At 47.3% G+C, this 19,714-nt stretch overlaps 1 protein-coding gene across 7 annotated transcripts in view; it reads right to left on the reverse strand.

Moving 5' to 3' along the window:
* Positions 1 to 1,027: 1,027 nt before the first annotated feature.
* Mrtfb (myocardin related transcription factor B) overlaps positions 1,028 to 19,714 on the reverse strand; it is a 156,649-nt gene continuing 137,962 nt past the window's right edge. For all 7 annotated transcript variants that reach the window (XM_057773796.1, XM_057773797.1, XM_057773801.1 and 4 more), the window contains 6 exons: positions 18,597 to 19,595; positions 16,470 to 16,613; positions 13,763 to 13,921; positions 13,382 to 13,519; positions 8,835 to 8,895; positions 1,028 to 6,155 (listed from right to left, as the gene is read on the reverse strand). In XM_057773796.1, coding sequence (XP_057629779.1) covers positions 5,620 to 6,155; positions 8,835 to 8,895; positions 13,382 to 13,519; positions 13,763 to 13,921; positions 16,470 to 16,613; positions 18,597 to 19,595 — 2,037 coding nt within the window. In that variant the 3' untranslated portion in view covers positions 1,028 to 5,619. The remainder of the gene's footprint in view (positions 6,156 to 8,834; positions 8,896 to 13,381; positions 13,520 to 13,762; positions 13,922 to 16,469; positions 16,614 to 18,596; positions 19,596 to 19,714) is intronic.

Below are 19,714 nucleotides of genomic sequence, written 5' to 3' on the forward strand. Positions count from 1 at the left end.
AGCCTTCTCTCCATTCTGTGCCCAGAATGCAACAGCCATCACACATCGGCAGCCAACACTGAGTTTTGGTGTCAAGGACTTCACACACTCAGTGACTTTGTCCAACATTTGAAAAGCGTTGCAAAGCTCAGTACTACCAAGGAAAAAACAAAGGTATCTGTGGGAGATTCTACTGCCTCAGGCTAGTCCTAGAGCCTGTGGTCTCCCACCCACCCAGCTAAAATTTCTGGGTGCTTCCTTGGTGCACCCCTTCCCACAGTCCAACTGCAGCACTGAGCTTGCTGCCTGGCAGAGAAGGAAAGAGCAGAGCCTGGCCTCTTTCTCCTTACCTCTGCTCCAGTGCAGGCCATCCCACAGGCAGGCATAGCTGTCTGTAACACGAGGATACTACAAACAGTTCCATCACTGGTCTGTCGGTGGCTCCGTTGCACCCAAGGTACACAGAAAACTCGCAATTTAACTAGCTTTCTCCCGCAGCTGGGGACAAGGCTCCTCTGACTGTCACACATGTGTTTTATCAGCTATGCTTTCTTATCACCTTTTGCTTTCTTCTAAACTAAGAAAATAAAACTAACTTCAACTTAACCATGGCTGAAATGCCTCTCCCCACAACTTCCTACTCCAGGGCATTTTATATGGTTCAGAAAGTACTTTCTACATAGGTAGCTGCTTTTGAGATTTGGCTGAAGGGCTCAGTTCTGAGTGTCTAGAAGTTTTGTTAATGGTGTGCTTGTCACCATGAGAGAAGAGCCAGCTCTCACTGTAGAGTGTTGTGTCCATACCGCAGCAAGGACCACATACTTTAGTGCCTTCCATTTTCTCTGGAGGACAGAAGAGGTCTTACTGGTCAGTGAGATCCTATGAGCTTCTTTTGTGTGCTGTGCAGACATGAGGTGGCGGCCTACTTCCTGTAGGGTCTACACGCCATACCATTGGTCCAACCTGCTGCTTGGCTGGGAGCTGTTCTGTCCTCCCAGAGGCCGCCCCGTCTCATAGCCCCACAGTGTGTTCTTCTGTACACACAAAGTCATGGTACATCAAAATGTTTTTTATTTGAGACACAAAAATGCAAAATCGCTGAGATATCAAACATTTCCCGATCAGCTACAATACTGCCACTATGTACAAAAGATCTGATGATAAATGCACACACATATAAAAATACAGTCTGCGTTGCCTATGTACAGTACATGTGCAAACGTATGGCATCAGACAGTACGAATCGAGGCAGGGGTGCAAACGGCACATACAAAGGCATCATGGTTTTTCTTTTAAAAACAACATAAAGGCAACACACAAATGGACCCCCAATTGCCATGATTTCCTGTTCATGAAACTAGTGCTTCAGTAAGAACGGCGCTGCCCACTGGTGCTCCCCATTTTTTTCAGGGAGTGAGATGCTAAGACATTATGTGAGGATGAAAGAGACACCTGCATGTCCACTGCAAGCAACAGAGAACTGGACCTCGATTCAGAACAAACAGCTTTGCATGACTACCACGTAAGCATGTTATTCTTAACCAACACGACAGCTCCATACTATTTTACAGGAAACAAAGAAATATCTACATCTCTCTGAAAATTATAACCGTAAATGGATACCTTTTTGGGACTGACTTGAGATCACAGTCTCAATTTTAAAACAAAAAGTGGCTGCTTTTGGCAAATACCTGGTGATGCCTTTGGTTCCTTTAAGCATTCTGCATTACTTTTGGTTTCTTGAGGTCAAGTACTTTCGGTAGATATGAACCCTTTCTTAACCCTTCATCTCCTGCTAGTGGGCAAGGTCCTCACAGTAGGATGGTGAGGTAACATAACTGGGCCACCTCCCAGCAAGTCTGTCCACTCGCTCAGGCTTTCTCCTGGATGTTGGCATAGAGCTTTGTTTCACGGCTGATGTTGCTGTCGTCATGTCACTGGGCTTCCAGACAGCACTGAAGATGCTAAGCTGCTGTCACCAGCCTGTGACACCCCACTCCCCAGAGCAGCGGTCTTCAGTGGAGGGAAAAGCTTCTCGGAGACGTACAGCTTCTTGAATCACAGGCTTTCCACGAAAGACACAGGGACACATCTCCTCAGGTACAGGGAGGGTTAGCGGATGAAAAAACGACCTGCTCATTGCTACAGTCACCGGACAAATAAACTGGAACTGCCGAGTGAACAGATGATTGAAGGTCTGAACCAGGGAGCAAAATGACTACGTGAGCTGCTATTTTCCAGTTGTGACTTTTACAATGAGCGGAACTTTTAGGATGCTATCCAAATGCACCTTCTGTAAGCATGAACACTGTTTAATAAACCTGGCCTTCCAGTTACTGTGCTAGGGTAACCTGGGGCTAACTGTCCACTGGGGCAGTGGGTCCCTGTGTATTTGATATCCTCAGTGTTGTATGGTGTTTTAGACAGAAGCAAGCAAGGTTGTTTGAGTTTGCTGGGCCTGACCTGGTTGCTCTGATGCTCGAATAAAATGGCCACTCCCGGCTTTCTCTGTAGTCCTGCCGGTACCCATGTTCCTGGCCTCCTACCATCAGCAGTTTCTGAAGCTGGCTATGTGAGAACAACTAAGGGTATAGATGTGATGTGGGCTCTTGTTGGCCACTTACCTGGGCCAGGTGTGCTCAAGGGCAGTAAAGGGACCGCCCTCTGACCTGAGGGACAGCTGCCCCCTCAGCTGCCAGGCTGGAAACACTGCTGGGGTAGCGGGGCTCAGGCGGCTCGAGCCACTCTGGTGACGAAGTAGACACTGATCTCGCCAGCTCCTCTGGGTCAGCTGACGGTGCATGTGTGCTGAGAGCCCATTTCCTTGGCTCTGCAGAGCTTTCCTGGCTTTTTGGAGTGCTCAGACCAGCAAGGCACAGCATGTGGTCAGAGAACCTGGAGCTTTTGAAAAGGTTTTAGTAGTCTCAGAAAATATTTGTGTGTAACAAACACATATGGTATTTGAGCGAAAAGTTCAATGAATTCAGGGCATCTCTGTGTGCTCACTTCTGTAGGATGCCTGGGTGAACACTGGTGCAGCCCTGGGAGGGTTCCAAGAGGCCCCCAACCACATCAGCCTTCTAGAATCCACTCATCCCATCCTAGTAAAATGGCTGGGAAATCTACACCTTACAAAGTCAAGTTGATGCCACTGCACTTTGCGACTGTGTGGAACGTGAGGCTGGGGCTGGACACTATAGGCTCCTAGGAGGGATTTCCTTAGTAATGTGGTACAAACAGAAGCCTCCCCACACACGTACATGCACAGTGGGAATCTAACGGGATCTCTGACCTAACGGCTGTGAAATAACGTCACACCTGTTTGCAGGTGTGTCTGTGTGTGGAGTTTAGAGGGCAACTTGCGGGAGCCAGTTCTGTCCTTCCATCAGATGGGTTCTGGGGCTCCTCAGGCCTGTTGGCAGCCCCACCCCTACCTACGCAGTCCTCTTGCATCAGTTCCAAACAACAAAGTCATCTTCAGACACACACCTTTCCCCACACACTCGCTGAGGGCTAGAGCTATGTCAGGAGGCTTCTCTGTAGAGTGGTCTTTGGTCATGACGCATTATGTGAGCACATGGGGAAGATGCCCACTCTGGCCCAGAGCATGCTGGAAAGGCCTAGCAAGCACTCTCAAGTCACTGGTGTCTTAAGTACCTACTAGATGCCCGAACCAGGAGAGCAGGGCAAGGAATGTTGTAGGTGAGTTGGTTGCAAGTGAAGTCGGTAGCTGGAGGCCCCTTGGTGTTTTAAGAAATGGGACCCTAGTGGACAGGGTGGGCACATGAACACCGAGATGGCTTCCTCTATACTCAACTGTGTTTGGAGAATGACTTTCTTGTGGCCGGCTTCAAACCAACTTAGAAGAACTAGGCAAGGGACTTGAGGGCTAGAATGCTGTCTCTATTCACGACTCAGAATTACAGAATTTTCCTATAGGAGGAAATGCACTAGCATTTAGCCGCTTCCCACAAGCTCACTGATACTTGGTACTACTTTAACTGGACACCCAAAGCTGGAGAAAGAAGACTAAAACTCTCCAAGATCTAGAGCTGAGATTCTCATGTGGAAAGTTTCTGCCCCGGTCCACAGCTGGGGCCAGGGCACAAGCAGCTGTCTAGCAGAACCGACTTGGCTGCACATGTCCTATGAGAGTGACCGAACAGTTCCTAAACAAGAGGACTCTCTGAGCTCAGTGGTCCCTGGCCACCAGCAAGCCAAACTTTAGGTGAGGGGCAGCTGCTCAGATGCTAAAGCTGGGAACAGGGACCATTTTGACACAGAGTGGGATTAAACAAGTACAAACTGGAACTAAGATTACTTTGAGGCAAAACCTCCTCAGAGATGATTCCGGTTCTGTCTAGGCAATGGGCCAGGCCACTTCCTGGAGGTGCCTGTGGAAGAGGCTGTGCACTGCTGCAGGAGGCCCATGTGGCTCAGGTAAAGGGGTGGGAATAAAGCTGCTATGTAACAGAAACCCCATGCTCTGCTCAGTTATTTACAATTAGCCAATAACTAAATGACTAGATCAAGAGTTGGGGAAATCCTGTGGCAGTTGGCATTTTAGAAATTCTTAAATTACTTGACAACATAATTTTTCCTTTATAGATCAAGAGAAAAAAGAAATAAAAGCTCCAGTTTTTAGGTGTAGGCTTGAGAACACACTGAGGGCAGGCAGAGCATCCGGTTACAAGCCTATGCATGAAACCAGGGAATCTAGTGATGGGAGGGTCTAACCTGTGCTCAAGGTGGACTGTCTGGGAGTCTGACACACTCCGCGCGTTCCCTTCTTCTAACTCAGTAGCTCAAAAAGGAATTTCATGTTGAAGCCTTTTTTGGTTCTTTGAGATGGGTATGGTCACCTGAGAGTCTGTCGGCAAGTCTTCAAAGATGGAGATACTGTGGCTCAGGTAATCTAGAGATATCTGAGTTATTACAACAAGCAGGACCAGTGGATGGCCATCCTTTTACTCTATTGCAGGCCGTAGAGGTCACAAGGTCAGGGCATATTCCAATGTCTACCATCACATGAGAACCAAGCTCACCCACCTGAGGCCACTGGGAAAACCACAGCACTAACACATCTGGACTCTGGACACCGGGTTCTTGTGTGACAGTATTTTGTAGACACATGCTTATGGTGAGAGGCTGTTCACTGAGATTCCCAAACTCAAAAAATGACCCATGACATCATACAGTCACACAGATGTCAGAGTGGAACTCGGATGGACCCAGCTCAGCCCTACTCTAGAGCTGCTTGCAGCATCTTCTCCCCTCCTTGTGGTTCAAGGGGAGCTGCTTGCCTCTTATTAGGTCGTGAGGTGACTACAGAGGTTGAAAGGTGGCTGATGACCAGAGCGCTAGTGCCACTTCCTATGGACGGCTCCTGACCTTTGGCTTTATCTAAGGCATTTCACAAGGCCTCTTGCATGCGACAGGCCTGCCTAAGCTGTGGAGTCACTGCTAGATGAATGAGGTGCTCTCACACTTGGCTTCCAGGCTATGACTGTCCTTTTTTTTTCTATGACAATATATTTTAATTGCGACAGTGCAGCTATGGCTATAGCTCTAAGCACTGACCCTTCAAGATTGTTTTCATGTTTTGGAACCTCACGACTCTGAGACAAGTGACCTGTGGCCTTAGTCCCACGGGAGTGGCAGGTCCTGTGGGTCCAGAAAATCAGCAGAGAACATGCTTGGTGCAGTGGCGCTCAGAGGCGTGAGCCCGGAGGACGCGGTGGGCATGGTGATGTCCAGCCACTCCATGTTGTCCAGGTTGGAGTCTGACAGGTCGAGAGACAGACAGGGGGTCCCTGCCACAAGCTGGGCCTCAGAGGTCTCCATGGGAGACTGAGAGTGGTACAGCATGCTGGAGTGACTCAGCAAGTCATTCTGGAGATCTTCTATCAGAGAGAATGGCTCTCTGTCTTCGCTGCTGCTCTGCAGTGTGGCAATGTCATTGGTCGAGGGTAAAGTCCCATCCAAGAAGGCTTCTAGCTGGTTCTCTAAGCTGGTGGGTATACTGTTCATCGGCTCCAAAGAGACAGGTGGTGCTATCTGGACCTGGGGCGGTGGTCGAGACACCACTGTGTTGACTGGCATTGTAGTGATGCTGGCTGTCACTGGCCTCATCTTGGAGATTGGAGAAGGCTCTTCTTTTACAGGGAAGGAAATCTCTGTGCAGAAGAATTGATGGTGTTAGTATGGACATGCTGCCGTCATACTTCACACTAGTGACACCTCCTCACCCCTTCTCACGTCTTAGAAACAGAAATACCAAGCTCTATCCAACTCTTTTTTGTCATTACCGCTGAACTTCCCTCAGGTTTGGTGTCAGAGTCTAGCAAGTTCCCAAAGGATACAGTAAACCTTAAGGTGCAAGGCTGACGCTGGCTCTTTTGTCCTCCGCCCTAAGGTGAGGCAGGCCAGCTGCTACTCTGAATTCTTGTTCTTTTCTGAGTTATATTAATTTTGGAGCATTAGGCAAATGGCTCAATAAGCACCGATAATTTATTTAATTTATTCTTATATATTTAATTTTTACTTACATGTACATGTGTGTGAATGTGTTCCTGTGTGCAAGTACCCAAGAAGGCCAGAAGAGGGTGTCTGATCCCCTGAGCTGGGGTCATAGGCACTTGAGAGCCACCCAACATGGGTGCTGACAACAAAATTCCAGCCTTCTACGAGAGCAGGGAGCGAGTGCTCTTAAGTGTTGGACTATCTTTCTAGCCCCCACTCTTTTACTTTTTGGTGGGGCTCTCTCTCTCTCTCTCTCTCTCTCTCTCTCTCTCTGTGTGTGTGTGTGTGTGTGTGTGTGTGTAAGCCAGAAGTTGATGTCAGATGCCTTCCTTAAATTTAACTCTATCCTGATTTTTGAGACAGGGTCTTTACTGAACCTAGAGCTCACCTGTTCAGCTCTGATGGTAGGGCAACAAGCCCAAAGGACCCACTTTTCCTTTATCTCCCCACACCAGGACTAGAGGCATATGTTTTTGTTTTTAGATGGGGTTTCTCTGCATAGCCCTGGACATCCTCAAAATTGCTTTATAGACCAGGCTGGCCTTGAAATCAGAGATCCACCTGCTTCTGCCTCCATGAGCTGGCTAAAGGCATGAGAACCACCAAATGCCGGCTCATTTTTTTTTTTTCTTTTCTTTGTGGGTTCTGGAGGAACCAAACTCAGACTTACATAGCACACATTGATGGAGCCATCTCCCTACCCGGTCACGTGTTGATTCCTCTGTTATACACGAGTGCTCACTGAGATGACGTTTAATAACGTCTTTCACTGCTTTTGAGACAGGTTCTCATTATGTGTAGCCCTGGCTGATCTGGCCTGGAACATGGAGAGGTCTGCCTGCCTCTGCCTGTTGAGTACTGGGATTAAATGTGAGCTTCACCATGTTTGATTCTATCTCGCTTTTCTGAAAATACATGAGGGGAGAGATTTAATGAACTAGGTCAAGTGTGTCTGAGAGTTTTGCCTGTGGGCAGAGCTCATGGAGGCCAGAAGAGGGCGCTGAATCACCAGGGACTGGAGTTGATGTTTGTGAGCCACCACGTGGGTCTGGAAATTGACACTGAATCCTCAGGAAGAGCAGTCACAGAACCATGTCTTTGGCCCCCTAAAAATTATTATCAATCATTGAAAAAAAATTATCTCTACCAGACTGAGCAAAAATTGAATGCCCTGATTTTTAAATAGTTATTTCATTGTTAAACCCCTAAGTTTTAAGGTTAACGTGTTTTTGAAAGACCAATATACTTCTTAGCAAAGACTTCCACTTTTGCATATGCAGATGCAAAAGTCCTTCACTAGCCTAGTCTTGGCCAGAACATCAGCCTCTGGTCACATGATGTTCCATTACAGATGGAGAAACAGCAATCAGATGTACAACTTTATAGAAGACTGCTTTCCTTACAGGACTTTAACTTCTGGCCTGTGCACGTGTGTGTGTGTGTGTGTGTACATATGTGTACGTGTATAGCCAGGGATAAAAGATTACACCTCACATTTGCATTGCAGTGCTCTGCCACTGGCTTACAAGCACCCTCAAAAGCTTCTGGAAAACTGATTCTATGCTTATTTTTAAAGACAAATGAGCTGAGGCAGACTTTTCCTGTGGTTAATGTGTGATTTTTTTTTTTTTTTTTTTTTTTTTTGATTTTTTCGAGACAGGGTTTCTCTGTAGCTTTGGTGCCTGTCCTGGTACTAGCTCTTGTAGACCAGGCTGGCCTCGAACTCACAGAGATCCGCCTGCCTCTGCCTCCCGAGTGCTGGGATTAAAGGCGTGCACCACCACCGACTGGCTTTAATGTGTGATTTACAGACTGTAAACTTATTTTAATTTCTCCCTCCACTTTATTACTTTATGTGTGCAGGCCACTACAGCATGTGTGTAAAGTCCAAGAACATCTTGTGGTGGTTAGTTCTCTTCTTCCGCCATGTGCATCCTCGGTATCAAACCCGGGTCATTAAGCTTGACAGTACCAGCCCTTAGGACTTGTTATGTGGAGTGTTCTGAGTTCTAACAGCACAGCTGAGGGAGCCCAGACCAGGCAGCCGGAGTGTTCTCAGCCTGCAGCAAAACTGGAGCACAGGCATACTTTGCAGATTTGCGTAGAGTTTAGAGCTGGCCCAGCTCTGCTGTTTGTGAATGATCTTTCCTTTTTGCTAGGTAATGGCTGTGGCCAGGACATCATGCCAATTTTTGACGTGGAACCAGAGACATTTCCTCTGTTACGTGTTTTAATGACCTAACTTAGGTTTAGAAGTGTCCATGTCTCAGTTTTCAAGACAACCTCACTTTAGAGAAGGACTGTCCTGGGCCAGTGTCCAGCTTCTGACCTACCTCCGCTCTTTATGAGGATGTCGAAGAGGTCGTCCATCTGTTGACTGTGCACACTGGAAACCTGCAGTCAAGGAAAGCAGAGTCAGCAGCTTTCACCAGGGGCAGTCGCTGCAGCCATGCCCTGAGGATCCTCTAACACTTGATCATCTGGAAAACAGCTGTTACTTGGGATAACCCAGTCACCCAAATGTTACCCAAAATATCACAGCATGATAGGTCATCTAGGAGTCAAGCAAGAAGTCCACATGTCCCTTACTGTCACTGAATGTCCCTTTGGGAGATTTCCGAACAGGCACCAAAGCTACAGAGAACCCTGTCTCGAAAAACAAAAAAAAAAAAAACAAAACAACAACAACAACAAAAAAAAAGTGTTTAATTAATTTGCATTTAGCAAAAATTGGTATGTCTAAAGATGAGTACACTATGCATGTGTTTACAGCTTTGAGGTTTACTTGATACAAAACTTGCATTTCTCATATGTGGTAGTGGAGCACAGGCATACTTTGCAGATTTGCGTAGAGTTTAGAGCTGGCCCAGCTCTGCTGTTTGTGAATGATCTTTCCTTTTTGCTAGGTAATGGCTGTGGCCAGGACATCATGCCAAGTTTTGATGTGGAACCAGGGACATGAAAACGGCCCTCACAGGTTTATAGGGAGTGGCAGTATTTGAAAGGATCAGGACATGTGGCCTTCTTGGAGTAGGTGTCTCACTGGGGGCAGGCTTTGAGGTTTCAGAAGCTGAAGCTAGGCCCGGTGGCTCACTCTCTCACCCTGCTGCCTGCTGATCCAGATGTAGAACTCTTGGCTCCGTCTCCAGTACCATGCAGTAAAGTGTGTTGCAGTCAACGAAGCTGAAAGAAGTTGTAGATCTGAAGAGCACACTGACAACAGACATGGAGACGTAGAGTCTGGCGTTTGCCCAGCTGGAGCTGGGTCTTGCTTTGGTCCAGTCTTCCCTCATTATGCTCCTCTCCCATTCTTTTGGAACGGTAATGTATATTTTGTGCCATTATATGTTGGAAATTTGTGATCCGCTTTTTTAAATTTTCATTTTATCATAGGAGATTATAATTAAGAGATTGTCAGAGTATCAGATTTTGAACTCTAGAGTGCTGACACTGATAGACGTGGGGACTTTTGAAGCTGGACTGAATGCATTTTGCATTATCATATGGCTATAAGCCTATGGGGCTAGGGAGTGGAATGTGGTGGTTTGAATAAAAATGGCCCCAAAGGCTCATAGGAAATGGTGTTACCTGAAAGGATTAGGACATGTGGCCTTGTTGGAGTGTTGAAGTAGGTGTGGTCTTGTTGGAGGAAGTATGTTAGTGGGAGTAGGCTTTAAAGTTTCAGAAGCCCAAGCCAGGCACAGTGGCTCACTCTCTTCCTGCTGCCTGTGGATCCAGATGTAGAGCTCTCAGCTCCTTCTCCAGAGCCATGTCTGTTGGTTTGCTTCCTGCCATGATGGACTAAGCATCTGAACTGTAAGCCAGCTTCAATTATGCTTTCCTCAATGAGAAAGAGTTGCTGTGGTCATGGTGCTCTTTAAAGTAATAAACCCTAATTAAGACACCACAGACCATGGAGTTTAATGTCCATGAAACTATCAACAAGATCACCACCATTTCTGTCACCTGGGAAGCTCCTTCATCTCCAGGACACCAATGTCCTTTTTCTTTCAGAACAGATCAGTTTCCTGTCAGTGATTAAGACATGTACTTCTTGGGGTTACAGAGGAGGTGGGTTCTTTTATACAAGTTATTATTCTGAGGTTTATCCATGTTGTAGTGTATACCTTTATAGATAGTTCATCCTTTTTTATTGCTGACTGGGACTCCATGTATAGAAATGCCTGTTTTCCTATTCATTCACTTCTTGATAGACATTTGAGTTCCCACTTTCGGACTGTTAAAGTTTCTATAGAAACCTGCATACAAGTCTTTGCACAGCCATGTCCTGTTTTCTCTTAAGTCACTCTAGGAATAGAGTGACTGGGTCACACAGTGAATACACATTTAATGTCTGAGAAAATGCTCAAACTGTTTCCCAGTAAGACTGTAGCCCATCAGCAGGTGCTCTTCACTTCCAGTATGACTGTAGCCCATCAGCAGGTGCTCTTCATTCCCAGTATGACTGTAGCCCCCATCAGCAGGTGCTCTTCATTCCCAGTATGACTGTAGCCCCCATCAGCAGGTGCTCTTCATTCCCAGTATGACTGTAGCCCCCATCAGCAGGTGCTCTTCATTCCCAGTATGTCTGTAGCCCATCAGCAGGTGCTCTTCATTCCCAGTATGACCAGTATGACTGTAGCCCATCAGCAGGTGCTCTTCATTCCCAGTATGACTGTAGCCCATCAGCAGGTGCTCTTCATTCCCAGTATGTCTGTAGCCCATCAGCAGGTGCTCTTCATTCCCAGTATGTCTGTAGCCCATCAGCAGGTGCTCTTCATTCCCAGTATGACTGTAGCCCCCCATCAGCAGGTGCTCTTCATTCCCAGTATGAGCAGTATGACTGTAGCCCATCAGCAGGTGCTCTTCATTCCCAGTATGACCAGTATGACTGTAGCCCCATCAGCAGGTGCTCTTCATTCCCAGTATGACCAGTATGACTGTAGCCCCATCAGCAGGTGCTCTTCATTCCCAGTATGACCAGTATGACTGTAGCCCCATCAGCAGGTGCTCTTCATTCCCAGTATGACTGTAGCCCATCAGCAGGTGCTCTTCATTCCCAGTATGACCAGTATGACTGTAGCCCCCATCAGCAGGTGCTCTTCATTCCCAGTATGACCAGTATGACTGTAGCCCATCAGCAGGTGCTCTTCATTCCCAGTATGACTGTAGCCCATCAGCAGGTGCTCTTCATTCCCAGTATGACCAGTATGACTGTAGCCCATCAGCAGGTGCTCTTCATTCCCAGTATGACTGTAGCCCATCAGCAGGTGTTCTTCATTCACATTTTCACTTTTTGAAGGGAGTTGTGGGATGCAGATGTGGTTCTAATACATTTCCCTGGTGACTAGTGATGGCTGGATGTTTGCACATACGTGTTCACTAGTCACTTATCATCCTTGATAAAATATATGTTGAAATCTTTTGCCACCAGCATATCTAGTAAGTTTCCTATTTAAATGGTGTACTTTTCACCCAACTTAAAACCTATGTCTTTGTGTTTTAAAACCCACGGATTATGCTTTATTTGAAATTATTCAGAGTTTACATTTCATTCATTCATTCATTCATTCATTCATTTATTCAAATATGGTTTCTCTGTATAACAGTCCTAGCTGACCTGGAACTTGCTTTGTAGACCAGGCTGGCCTGGAACTCAGAGATTCTCCTGAGTGCTGGGATTAAAGTGTGCACAACCACACTTGGCTTACATTTATTCTGAAAGAACACTCTCACTTGATACAGAACCCAGGTGGCAGTCTCTCTGACCCCTCCTCACTAAGAATTGAGTATGGGCTCTCCACCAAAGAACTGAGTGAGCTGAGTCTCTGCCTCAGTTTTGTGCTAGCTGTTACTGTGGGAAGATGGAGCCAGCAGGGCCCCACGCAGGACCTGCTGGAGCCTCAAGATTTCCAGAGGGGCTTAGTGGTGCTGATGCACAACTGGTGCCTGCAGCCTAGAACTGCACCCAGTGACATGTGAGCCCCAGAATTCCTGCTGGCTTCTTCTGTGGTGCATGCATTGGGTGGGCACCGCCACTAAAATCATTTGGCAGTTCATTTCTGTTCCCTGGAGATGCTATTTTCAAATGGACTGTGGGGAAGGGCAGGCCAATTTCCATTTGTTTAGACTCTTATAGCAGTGTTTAAACTTTTTTTTTTTAAATCTGTCTTTTCCTTCATAGCTGAGGTCTCTGTTGAGTCTGGGATGTTTGACAACTAGGAAAGCTGTCTTTGCTCTGCGTCTTGTGGTCACTGAGCATTTCCTCACAGGCGGTGACCAAGTGCCTGCACCCTGGTTAAGGGAGCTCACTTGGTTGATGCTCGCTAGAAGTACGGCCTTGCTTCCTTATGCCTTAGACAGCAAGCATAGCAGCACGCCATGTGTCCCTGACAAGTACTCCACAGAGTATGGACTGTGCATGTTCTTGCTAGCTGCTGTGAACTCTGGCTAGGATCCACTGTGACCTGCTGTCAGGTTCACCTCTCAGGTCCTCTGGAATGCTGGGCTTTCTCAGTTCTGAAAGGGAGCTTTTGAAAGGCAGAGGCTCAAATGTGTTTATGTTAGTCAATCAGTGCTGTGGTCACTGGGCATCCACCAAAGGCCTTTTCTAATTGAGAACTCTCACTCTGTTCACTAAGGGGCACAATCACTGCTACTTCCATGTTAGAGGGGACCCAGGAGGGCTCCAAGGAGAGAGATGTAAACACCTTGCCTGAGGCCACACTGTGACCGCTGATCCCAACAGTTACTGTAGCCGAGTGGCCTGGGATTCTTCACATGCCAATTCAAAACAGCTGGAATCTCTGAGTTCTAACTGGGGACGTTCCCGAGAGGATGACCTGAAATGAGACTGGGATATGACTGTGCCCTCACTCACCTCTGGAAGGGCTGGCTGGGCACTGCGTGTCTGCTTGATGGCCTCTTCGTAGCGAGGTGGGTCTTTTGTCTTGGTGACTGGGGTCCCAAACAAAGAGTGCTGGACGACAAACTGCTGGACTGGCGCGGGTGAGCTAGGCTGCATCAGCAAAGGGAAACACTTGTTAGCTCTGGAGCACCCGCCGGCCCTGCAGTGGCTCCGTCACCTCATGGGCACCTGGGCAGTGACAGTTGGTGGCTGTCTTGTGGAAGGACTCCTCTTCACTGACCAGAGATTCAATCACTGTCAGTCCTAGTTCACTCCCTTAACTCCAACACTAAGTCAGCACACACTGCAGATGCCAGGATGACTGTATGGCCAGTAAGTACTGGAGATGCTTACCTTGCTGACTGGGATAGGGCCGTTTTGCAGGGGTGCAAGTGGGGTGCTCCTGGACTGAAGAACAGGGTTGGAGCTTTTAATGACAAAGGGCTGCTGGGTCGTTGGGCCAGATGGCCTCTGATACTGGAGAACTGTGTTTGGTGCAGAGTTGGTGAAGACCTGTGACAATGAAGGAAGGAAAACCATTTTAGAGTAAACGGGGTCTCTGGGAGCTGCCAACAGGACTGCATCTGCAGACACAGGTGGAGTTGGGGTTCCTCTGCTGAACAACTTATTCTTGTGCTGTGTAGCCAGCATTTTACAGAAGGGTATTCAGGCAGTTCTCCTGGGGTGACCTGGTCCCCTTCCAGGACACAGGATACGTTAATAGCAGCCATTTTACTTCTGCCTTCACACCCAAATATGCCACCTCTCTGGACACCTCACAGTGCTCTAGCTCAGAGGGTGCTGGCATTAAATATAGTCTTCTGTTCTGTTTCTGAAGCCGCCTGCAGATCTTTCCCTTTTGCATTTCCTAGCTCTTTAGAATCCTGGAGCTGCTGAAGCCCTCCCACTGACATGCCCGTCACACGGGCAGCACCCCTTCTAAAGAACTGCTTTCTTTCTTTTTTTTTTTTTAACAGCATTATGTAGATATTTATTTACCAGAATGGTTTTTACATCAAGGACAAAGGAATGCCAGCTGTCCAGAAAAGACATAGAACACACGATGGAGAAATGGCATAATTGGATGCTAGGTTGAGGAATTACCACAGATGAAGGAAATGAAAAACAAAGAAACAAAAAGATGAAGAAAAGTACTGGAGAAGAGATTGCTCTACAATTAACCGGCAGAGCAACAGCCAGGGAAACACAGCTCACCATGCATGCCATTCTGGTGAGCTGGGAAAGCAGCTGCGGATTAAGCATTCTGTCCCTTTAAATTCATTCTACTTTTATGTACTTTTGGGAAAATATGCCACAGGAACAGAATGGGCTGTAGCTAAGAAAAGTATTTATGAGCATACCCCATCAATTTGGTGTAAGGCAACATGAAAAGGTAACAGGTGGTACAAGCACATTTGGCAACTTTGATGGCATTATTATTATTATTATTATTATTATTTTATTTCAGTACGCAGTATGATACAACTTAATAGTATGCTAAAGCAAATATTAATACAAACATTATGGGAATAACTATAGATATTTGAAGAGTGATTAGTCCTTCCTTAAGTTGAAAAAACAGGGGATAAAACCGGACTTGCTGAACATAATGGACAATGAGGACTACTGAGAACTCAAGAACAATGGCAATGGGTTTTTGATCCTACTGCACGTACTGGCTTTGTGGGAGCCTAGGCAGTTTGGATGCTCACCTTACTAGACCTGGATGGAGGTGGGTGGTCCTTGGACTTCCCACAGGGCAGGGAACCCTGATTGCTCTTAGGGATGATGAGGGAGGGGGACTTGATGGGGGAGGGGGAGGGAAATGGGAGGTGGTGGTGGGGAGATGGCAGAAATCTTTAATAAATAAATAAACAACATAAAGAACTGCTTTCTTTGTCAAAGGGTCGAAGGGAAAACTAGTCTCCATGAGACTCCGAAGTGTTTGCTGTGGCTCCATGAAGAGCCGTTAGTGTGATGACTTTTATAAACTAACAGTCACATTGCTTATTCAGTACCTGTGGCTTACAGTGCTTGGTTCAACTGCCAAAATGATAGAAGGTGGCTTCTTCCTTGCGTCACTATGAGTAGATATGTTACATTTATTTATATTTCATGTGCATGAGTGTTTTGCCTGCATGTACCACGTGCATGCCTGGTGCCAGGAAGGTGAGAAGCAGGTGTCAGATCACCTTGGACTAGAGGGATAGTTAGCTGTGACTTGCCATGTGAACGCTGGGAACTGAATCTAGAAGAGTGTTCAGTGCTGAGCCATCTCTCTAGAGATGTACTGTACTTCTTGCCATGAGGGTACATGAGTGTACATATCTGTTTTCAAATGCACCTACTGTTGGTAAGTCTCCTCCCATGTGGCAAAACATCTCTTTCTGGAAGTAATGACTCCTAATTCCAGGATTCTGAGATGAAGTGAGAAGCCCTTATTTATACTGTCTGTACCACTCTTCCCTAGGTCAAATGAAGCTGAACCTCCTTTAAGCTTACGTAACTCCACTAAATGGGTATTCTGTGGTTTCTCGTCTTGGTCATGTATGATTCTGTTTCCTTTCTCACTCGTGCCAGCTGCTGCTGATAACATGGGCCCTCAGTTTCACCTTCAATCTGTCTCTGCACACACGGTTCAGGATACCTAATAACCTGTTAAAGACTGACGCTCTGAACTCAGACCCAGGATAAAAACATCTGTTTTAAGGCCCTAAGGTTAGATCCCTTTCTCCCTTGTTTTCTGAGAAGGGCTGGCACTAGAGGCCAGGCTGGCCTCACACTGTAGACTCAGTCTTCCCAGTGATGGGGTTACTGGTGTGTGCCCCACAAGTGATCCTTAAGGAATAGCACATTTAATCAGAAAAGAAGTGTATCTTGAAACTCAGTAGTGTAGTTTAGCAGACTTATAAAAACATATTCTGGAAACTTGCTTGGAAAAGGGCGAGGTAAAGATTTCCCCAATCCCAGACAGAGTAGCTTTGGACCTAGGGTTTGTTCCGTGGCTGAGCATCTCACAGCCTCCCAAGGAACTGACAGGGAGAGGTGACAGACACAGTACCTTTCTGACTGGTTGGGGCTGACCTAGCACATGCTGCGGGAAGGCGTCCTGCTTCTGAGGCAGCGCTGGGGCCAGTGGTGCCGCTGGAATCTGTGTGGCAGTGGCTATCTGAGGCTGAGCCTGGGCTTCTCCTTGTGCTGGGGTCTAGGAAGAAAACAAAGACTACTCTTAGTGTCAAGAAGCACATCTGGGACTGAGTTTATGACGCAGTGCACATCTGGGACGGAGTTTATGTTGCAGTGCACATCTGGGACTGAGTTTATGACGCAGTGCACATCTGGGACGGAGTTTATGTTGCAGTGCACATCTGGGACGGAGTTTATGTTGCAGTGCACATCTGGGACGGAGTTTATGTTGCAGTGCACATCTGGGACTGAGTTTATGACGCAGTGCACATCTGGGACGGAGTTTATGTAGCAGTGCACATCTGGGACGGAGTTTATGTTGCAGTGCACATCTGGGACTGAGTTTATGTTGCAATGCACATCTGTGACGGAGTTTATGATACAGTGCACATCTGGGACGGAGTTTATGATGCAGTGCACATCTGGGACGGAGTTTATGTTGCAGTGCACATCTGGGATGGAGTTTATATTGCAGTGCACATCCGGGACGGAGTTTATGATGCAGTGCACATCTGGGACTGAGTTTATGATGCAGTGCAGCCGATGCCTGAGAAGCACAGCTGAGATGAGACAACACAAATGACTACAGTCACACACTTTGGTTCATCTCATCTTCGGCAATTATTTTCTCATTTTTTTCCCCACAGACAGGGCTTCTCTGTGAAGCCTGGGTGTCTTGGAACTAGCTGTTTAGATCAGGCTGGCTTCGAACTCAGAGATTCATCTGCCTCTGCCTCCTGAGTGTTGGGATTAAAAGTGTGAGCTACCACTGCCCAGTTAATTATTTTCAAATTTCTTTATTTACCGCTAGAAATATATATAAAAAACTATCATGAATTGGGTGCCATGTGACACTGTGCTGCACACATGTTGTGTCCTGAAACATTTTCTCTTTCCTCTTTCTCTGGAGATGGGGAGAAAACAGAAACAAGGTAGCCCTACACATAATAGTCAGGTCTGTGGCCCATTTAAGATCACCAAGGAACACTGTGATACTCAACTGCCCAGAATCCCTCTTTAAACTTGCAGCATGCACAGTCTGCAAACAGCCAGAGATGCTGGGCACATAGCCATACAGAGGCCCAGTAGAAAACAGGTTCTGCTCTTGTATCAACTTTAACAAAATGTTTAGATCATTTTCCCCCAAGATACATTAGAGAACCGACTTCTGACTCAAGTATTCTACAGACAAAGCAGGAGAGTTAGATTGTTTTGCACTTGCCAAAGGTGTCTGGGCTCTGCCTCCTAAACTCAGGTGTGAACTTACTGTCACAGGTATTAGGTGAATTAAACAAGCATTGGTTCAAATGGCTCTTTGTTTTCCTTATGACCACATCTGGGTAACATCCGTGAGAAGTGCTACACAGAGCAATAAGCCAACAAGCAGGTCCCTGCAGTCAGATCAGCCCCATTCTGTGATTCGCTCAGCTGAAGCCTTCTCATGTGAATGGTACCTGCCAAGAATATGACACCCCCATCCCAGCCAGAAGACATGGTCTACGTGTCAGATCTGTTCTCAGGCTTTTTATTTAAAAATGGGCTGTCACTTAGAACCAGGACAGGGGATGAAGTACTCAAAACACACAGCCTATGCCAATGCCATTAATCTTTATTTTTAAAAATCTACTTTTTATGTGTATGTTTGTGTGCACATGTGTGCAGGTGCCCAAGGAAATCAGAGGGTATAGGATACCCTGGAACTGGAGTTACAAACAGTTGTGACCTGCCTGATGTGGGTGCTAGGCACTCAACCTGGTCCTATCTGAAAACAGCATGTGCTCTGAATTACTGAGCAGTTCTCGAGCCAGACATGTGCATCCAAGAGAACAGGAGGTCACCCTGCTTCTTTTTATTACGTAAACAGTGGTGGCCATGCTAGCCCCGTCCTACCCACCCACACTATGCCTTCTACAACCACAGCCTGCAGTAGCTGCTCAATGGTTCAAGCTGGCTGCACCACCCCCACTCACTGCAAAGCAACACTGTGAGACACACTTCATACCTGGAGATGGAGACTGCCTACTGGAAGCTGCACTGAAGTGACATTTGAGCCCTGGATGGACACTGGCAACAGCAGCTGAGTGGTCTGCGTGGTCAATAAGGCCGGAGGCTGAGCAACAAGGGCAGGCGGCTGTCCTTGGGAACTCACGTAGAACTGTGAGACAACACTCTGCTGCTCGGCTTGAGCTATGGGGACCTCCTGTTTGATGATCACAGCCTTTTTGGCAACAAGGGTCTGGCTACCTGTGGAGATGGGATGCTGGGGGCTGGAACAGTCAGGAAGCGAGGCCTCATCCTTGATGGAGGAGGACCCGACACTGCCATGTATCTGATCTGATGTACTAAGGGGCTGTGAGGGGCCACTGGGCTGAGGGTCTGGTGGTCGTTGCCCTCGCTTTTCCACCTCGAGCTGCATCTTGAGGACCTCTACAAGCTTCTGTTCTTGTTCCAGTTTCCTCTTCAGCTCTTCAATCTGCTTCTCCTTCTCTTGAAGCTTGCGATCCTTCTCAGCAGCGTCCAGTTCTAGGGCTGACAGGGTGCTACTTGTGGGGCTCAGGCTATCCTCGTGGCCTGTCACCCGCAGGGGAGAGGCACACAGGAACTGGGAAGGGGACATCATGCTCATGATCTCGGTGAAGGTATCTGTCATGTTCGTGTCCTCGGTACTGAGACTGGACTGCTCCGAGGGCGATGGTGAGATAGGTAGAGGGGAATGGGCACTTTCAACGTGGGCCACATTGCTGGATCCAGCAGGTGGCAAGTCTGCCTTGAAAGTGGACACAGAGCTAGTCACGGCATTATGCAGTGTTGTGACGGGCAGGGCCACTGTCACCTCTGGGTTACTGGTGACAATAGCTGCTGATGACACGGCCACAATACCGCCAGCAGCAAGGCCACTATTGCTCACTTCCTGGTAGGGTTTCAGGCGTTCAATGAGGTCTGGTTTGGTTCCTGACACTGGCAGACCCCTCAGTTTGAGTTCTGTCTTCAGCTCTGACACCTGGAGGCAAAAGCAGATCAGATTGGTGTGGGACAACTGTCTATATTCTGTCAATTATATTTTAAATAAACGCTGATTGGCCAGTAGCCAGGCAGGAAATATAGATGGGACAACCAGAC

Source organism: Chionomys nivalis, chromosome 7 (genome assembly GCF_950005125.1).
Source record: "Chionomys nivalis chromosome 7, mChiNiv1.1, whole genome shotgun sequence".
NCBI lineage: Eukaryota > Metazoa > Chordata > Mammalia > Rodentia > Cricetidae > Chionomys > Chionomys nivalis.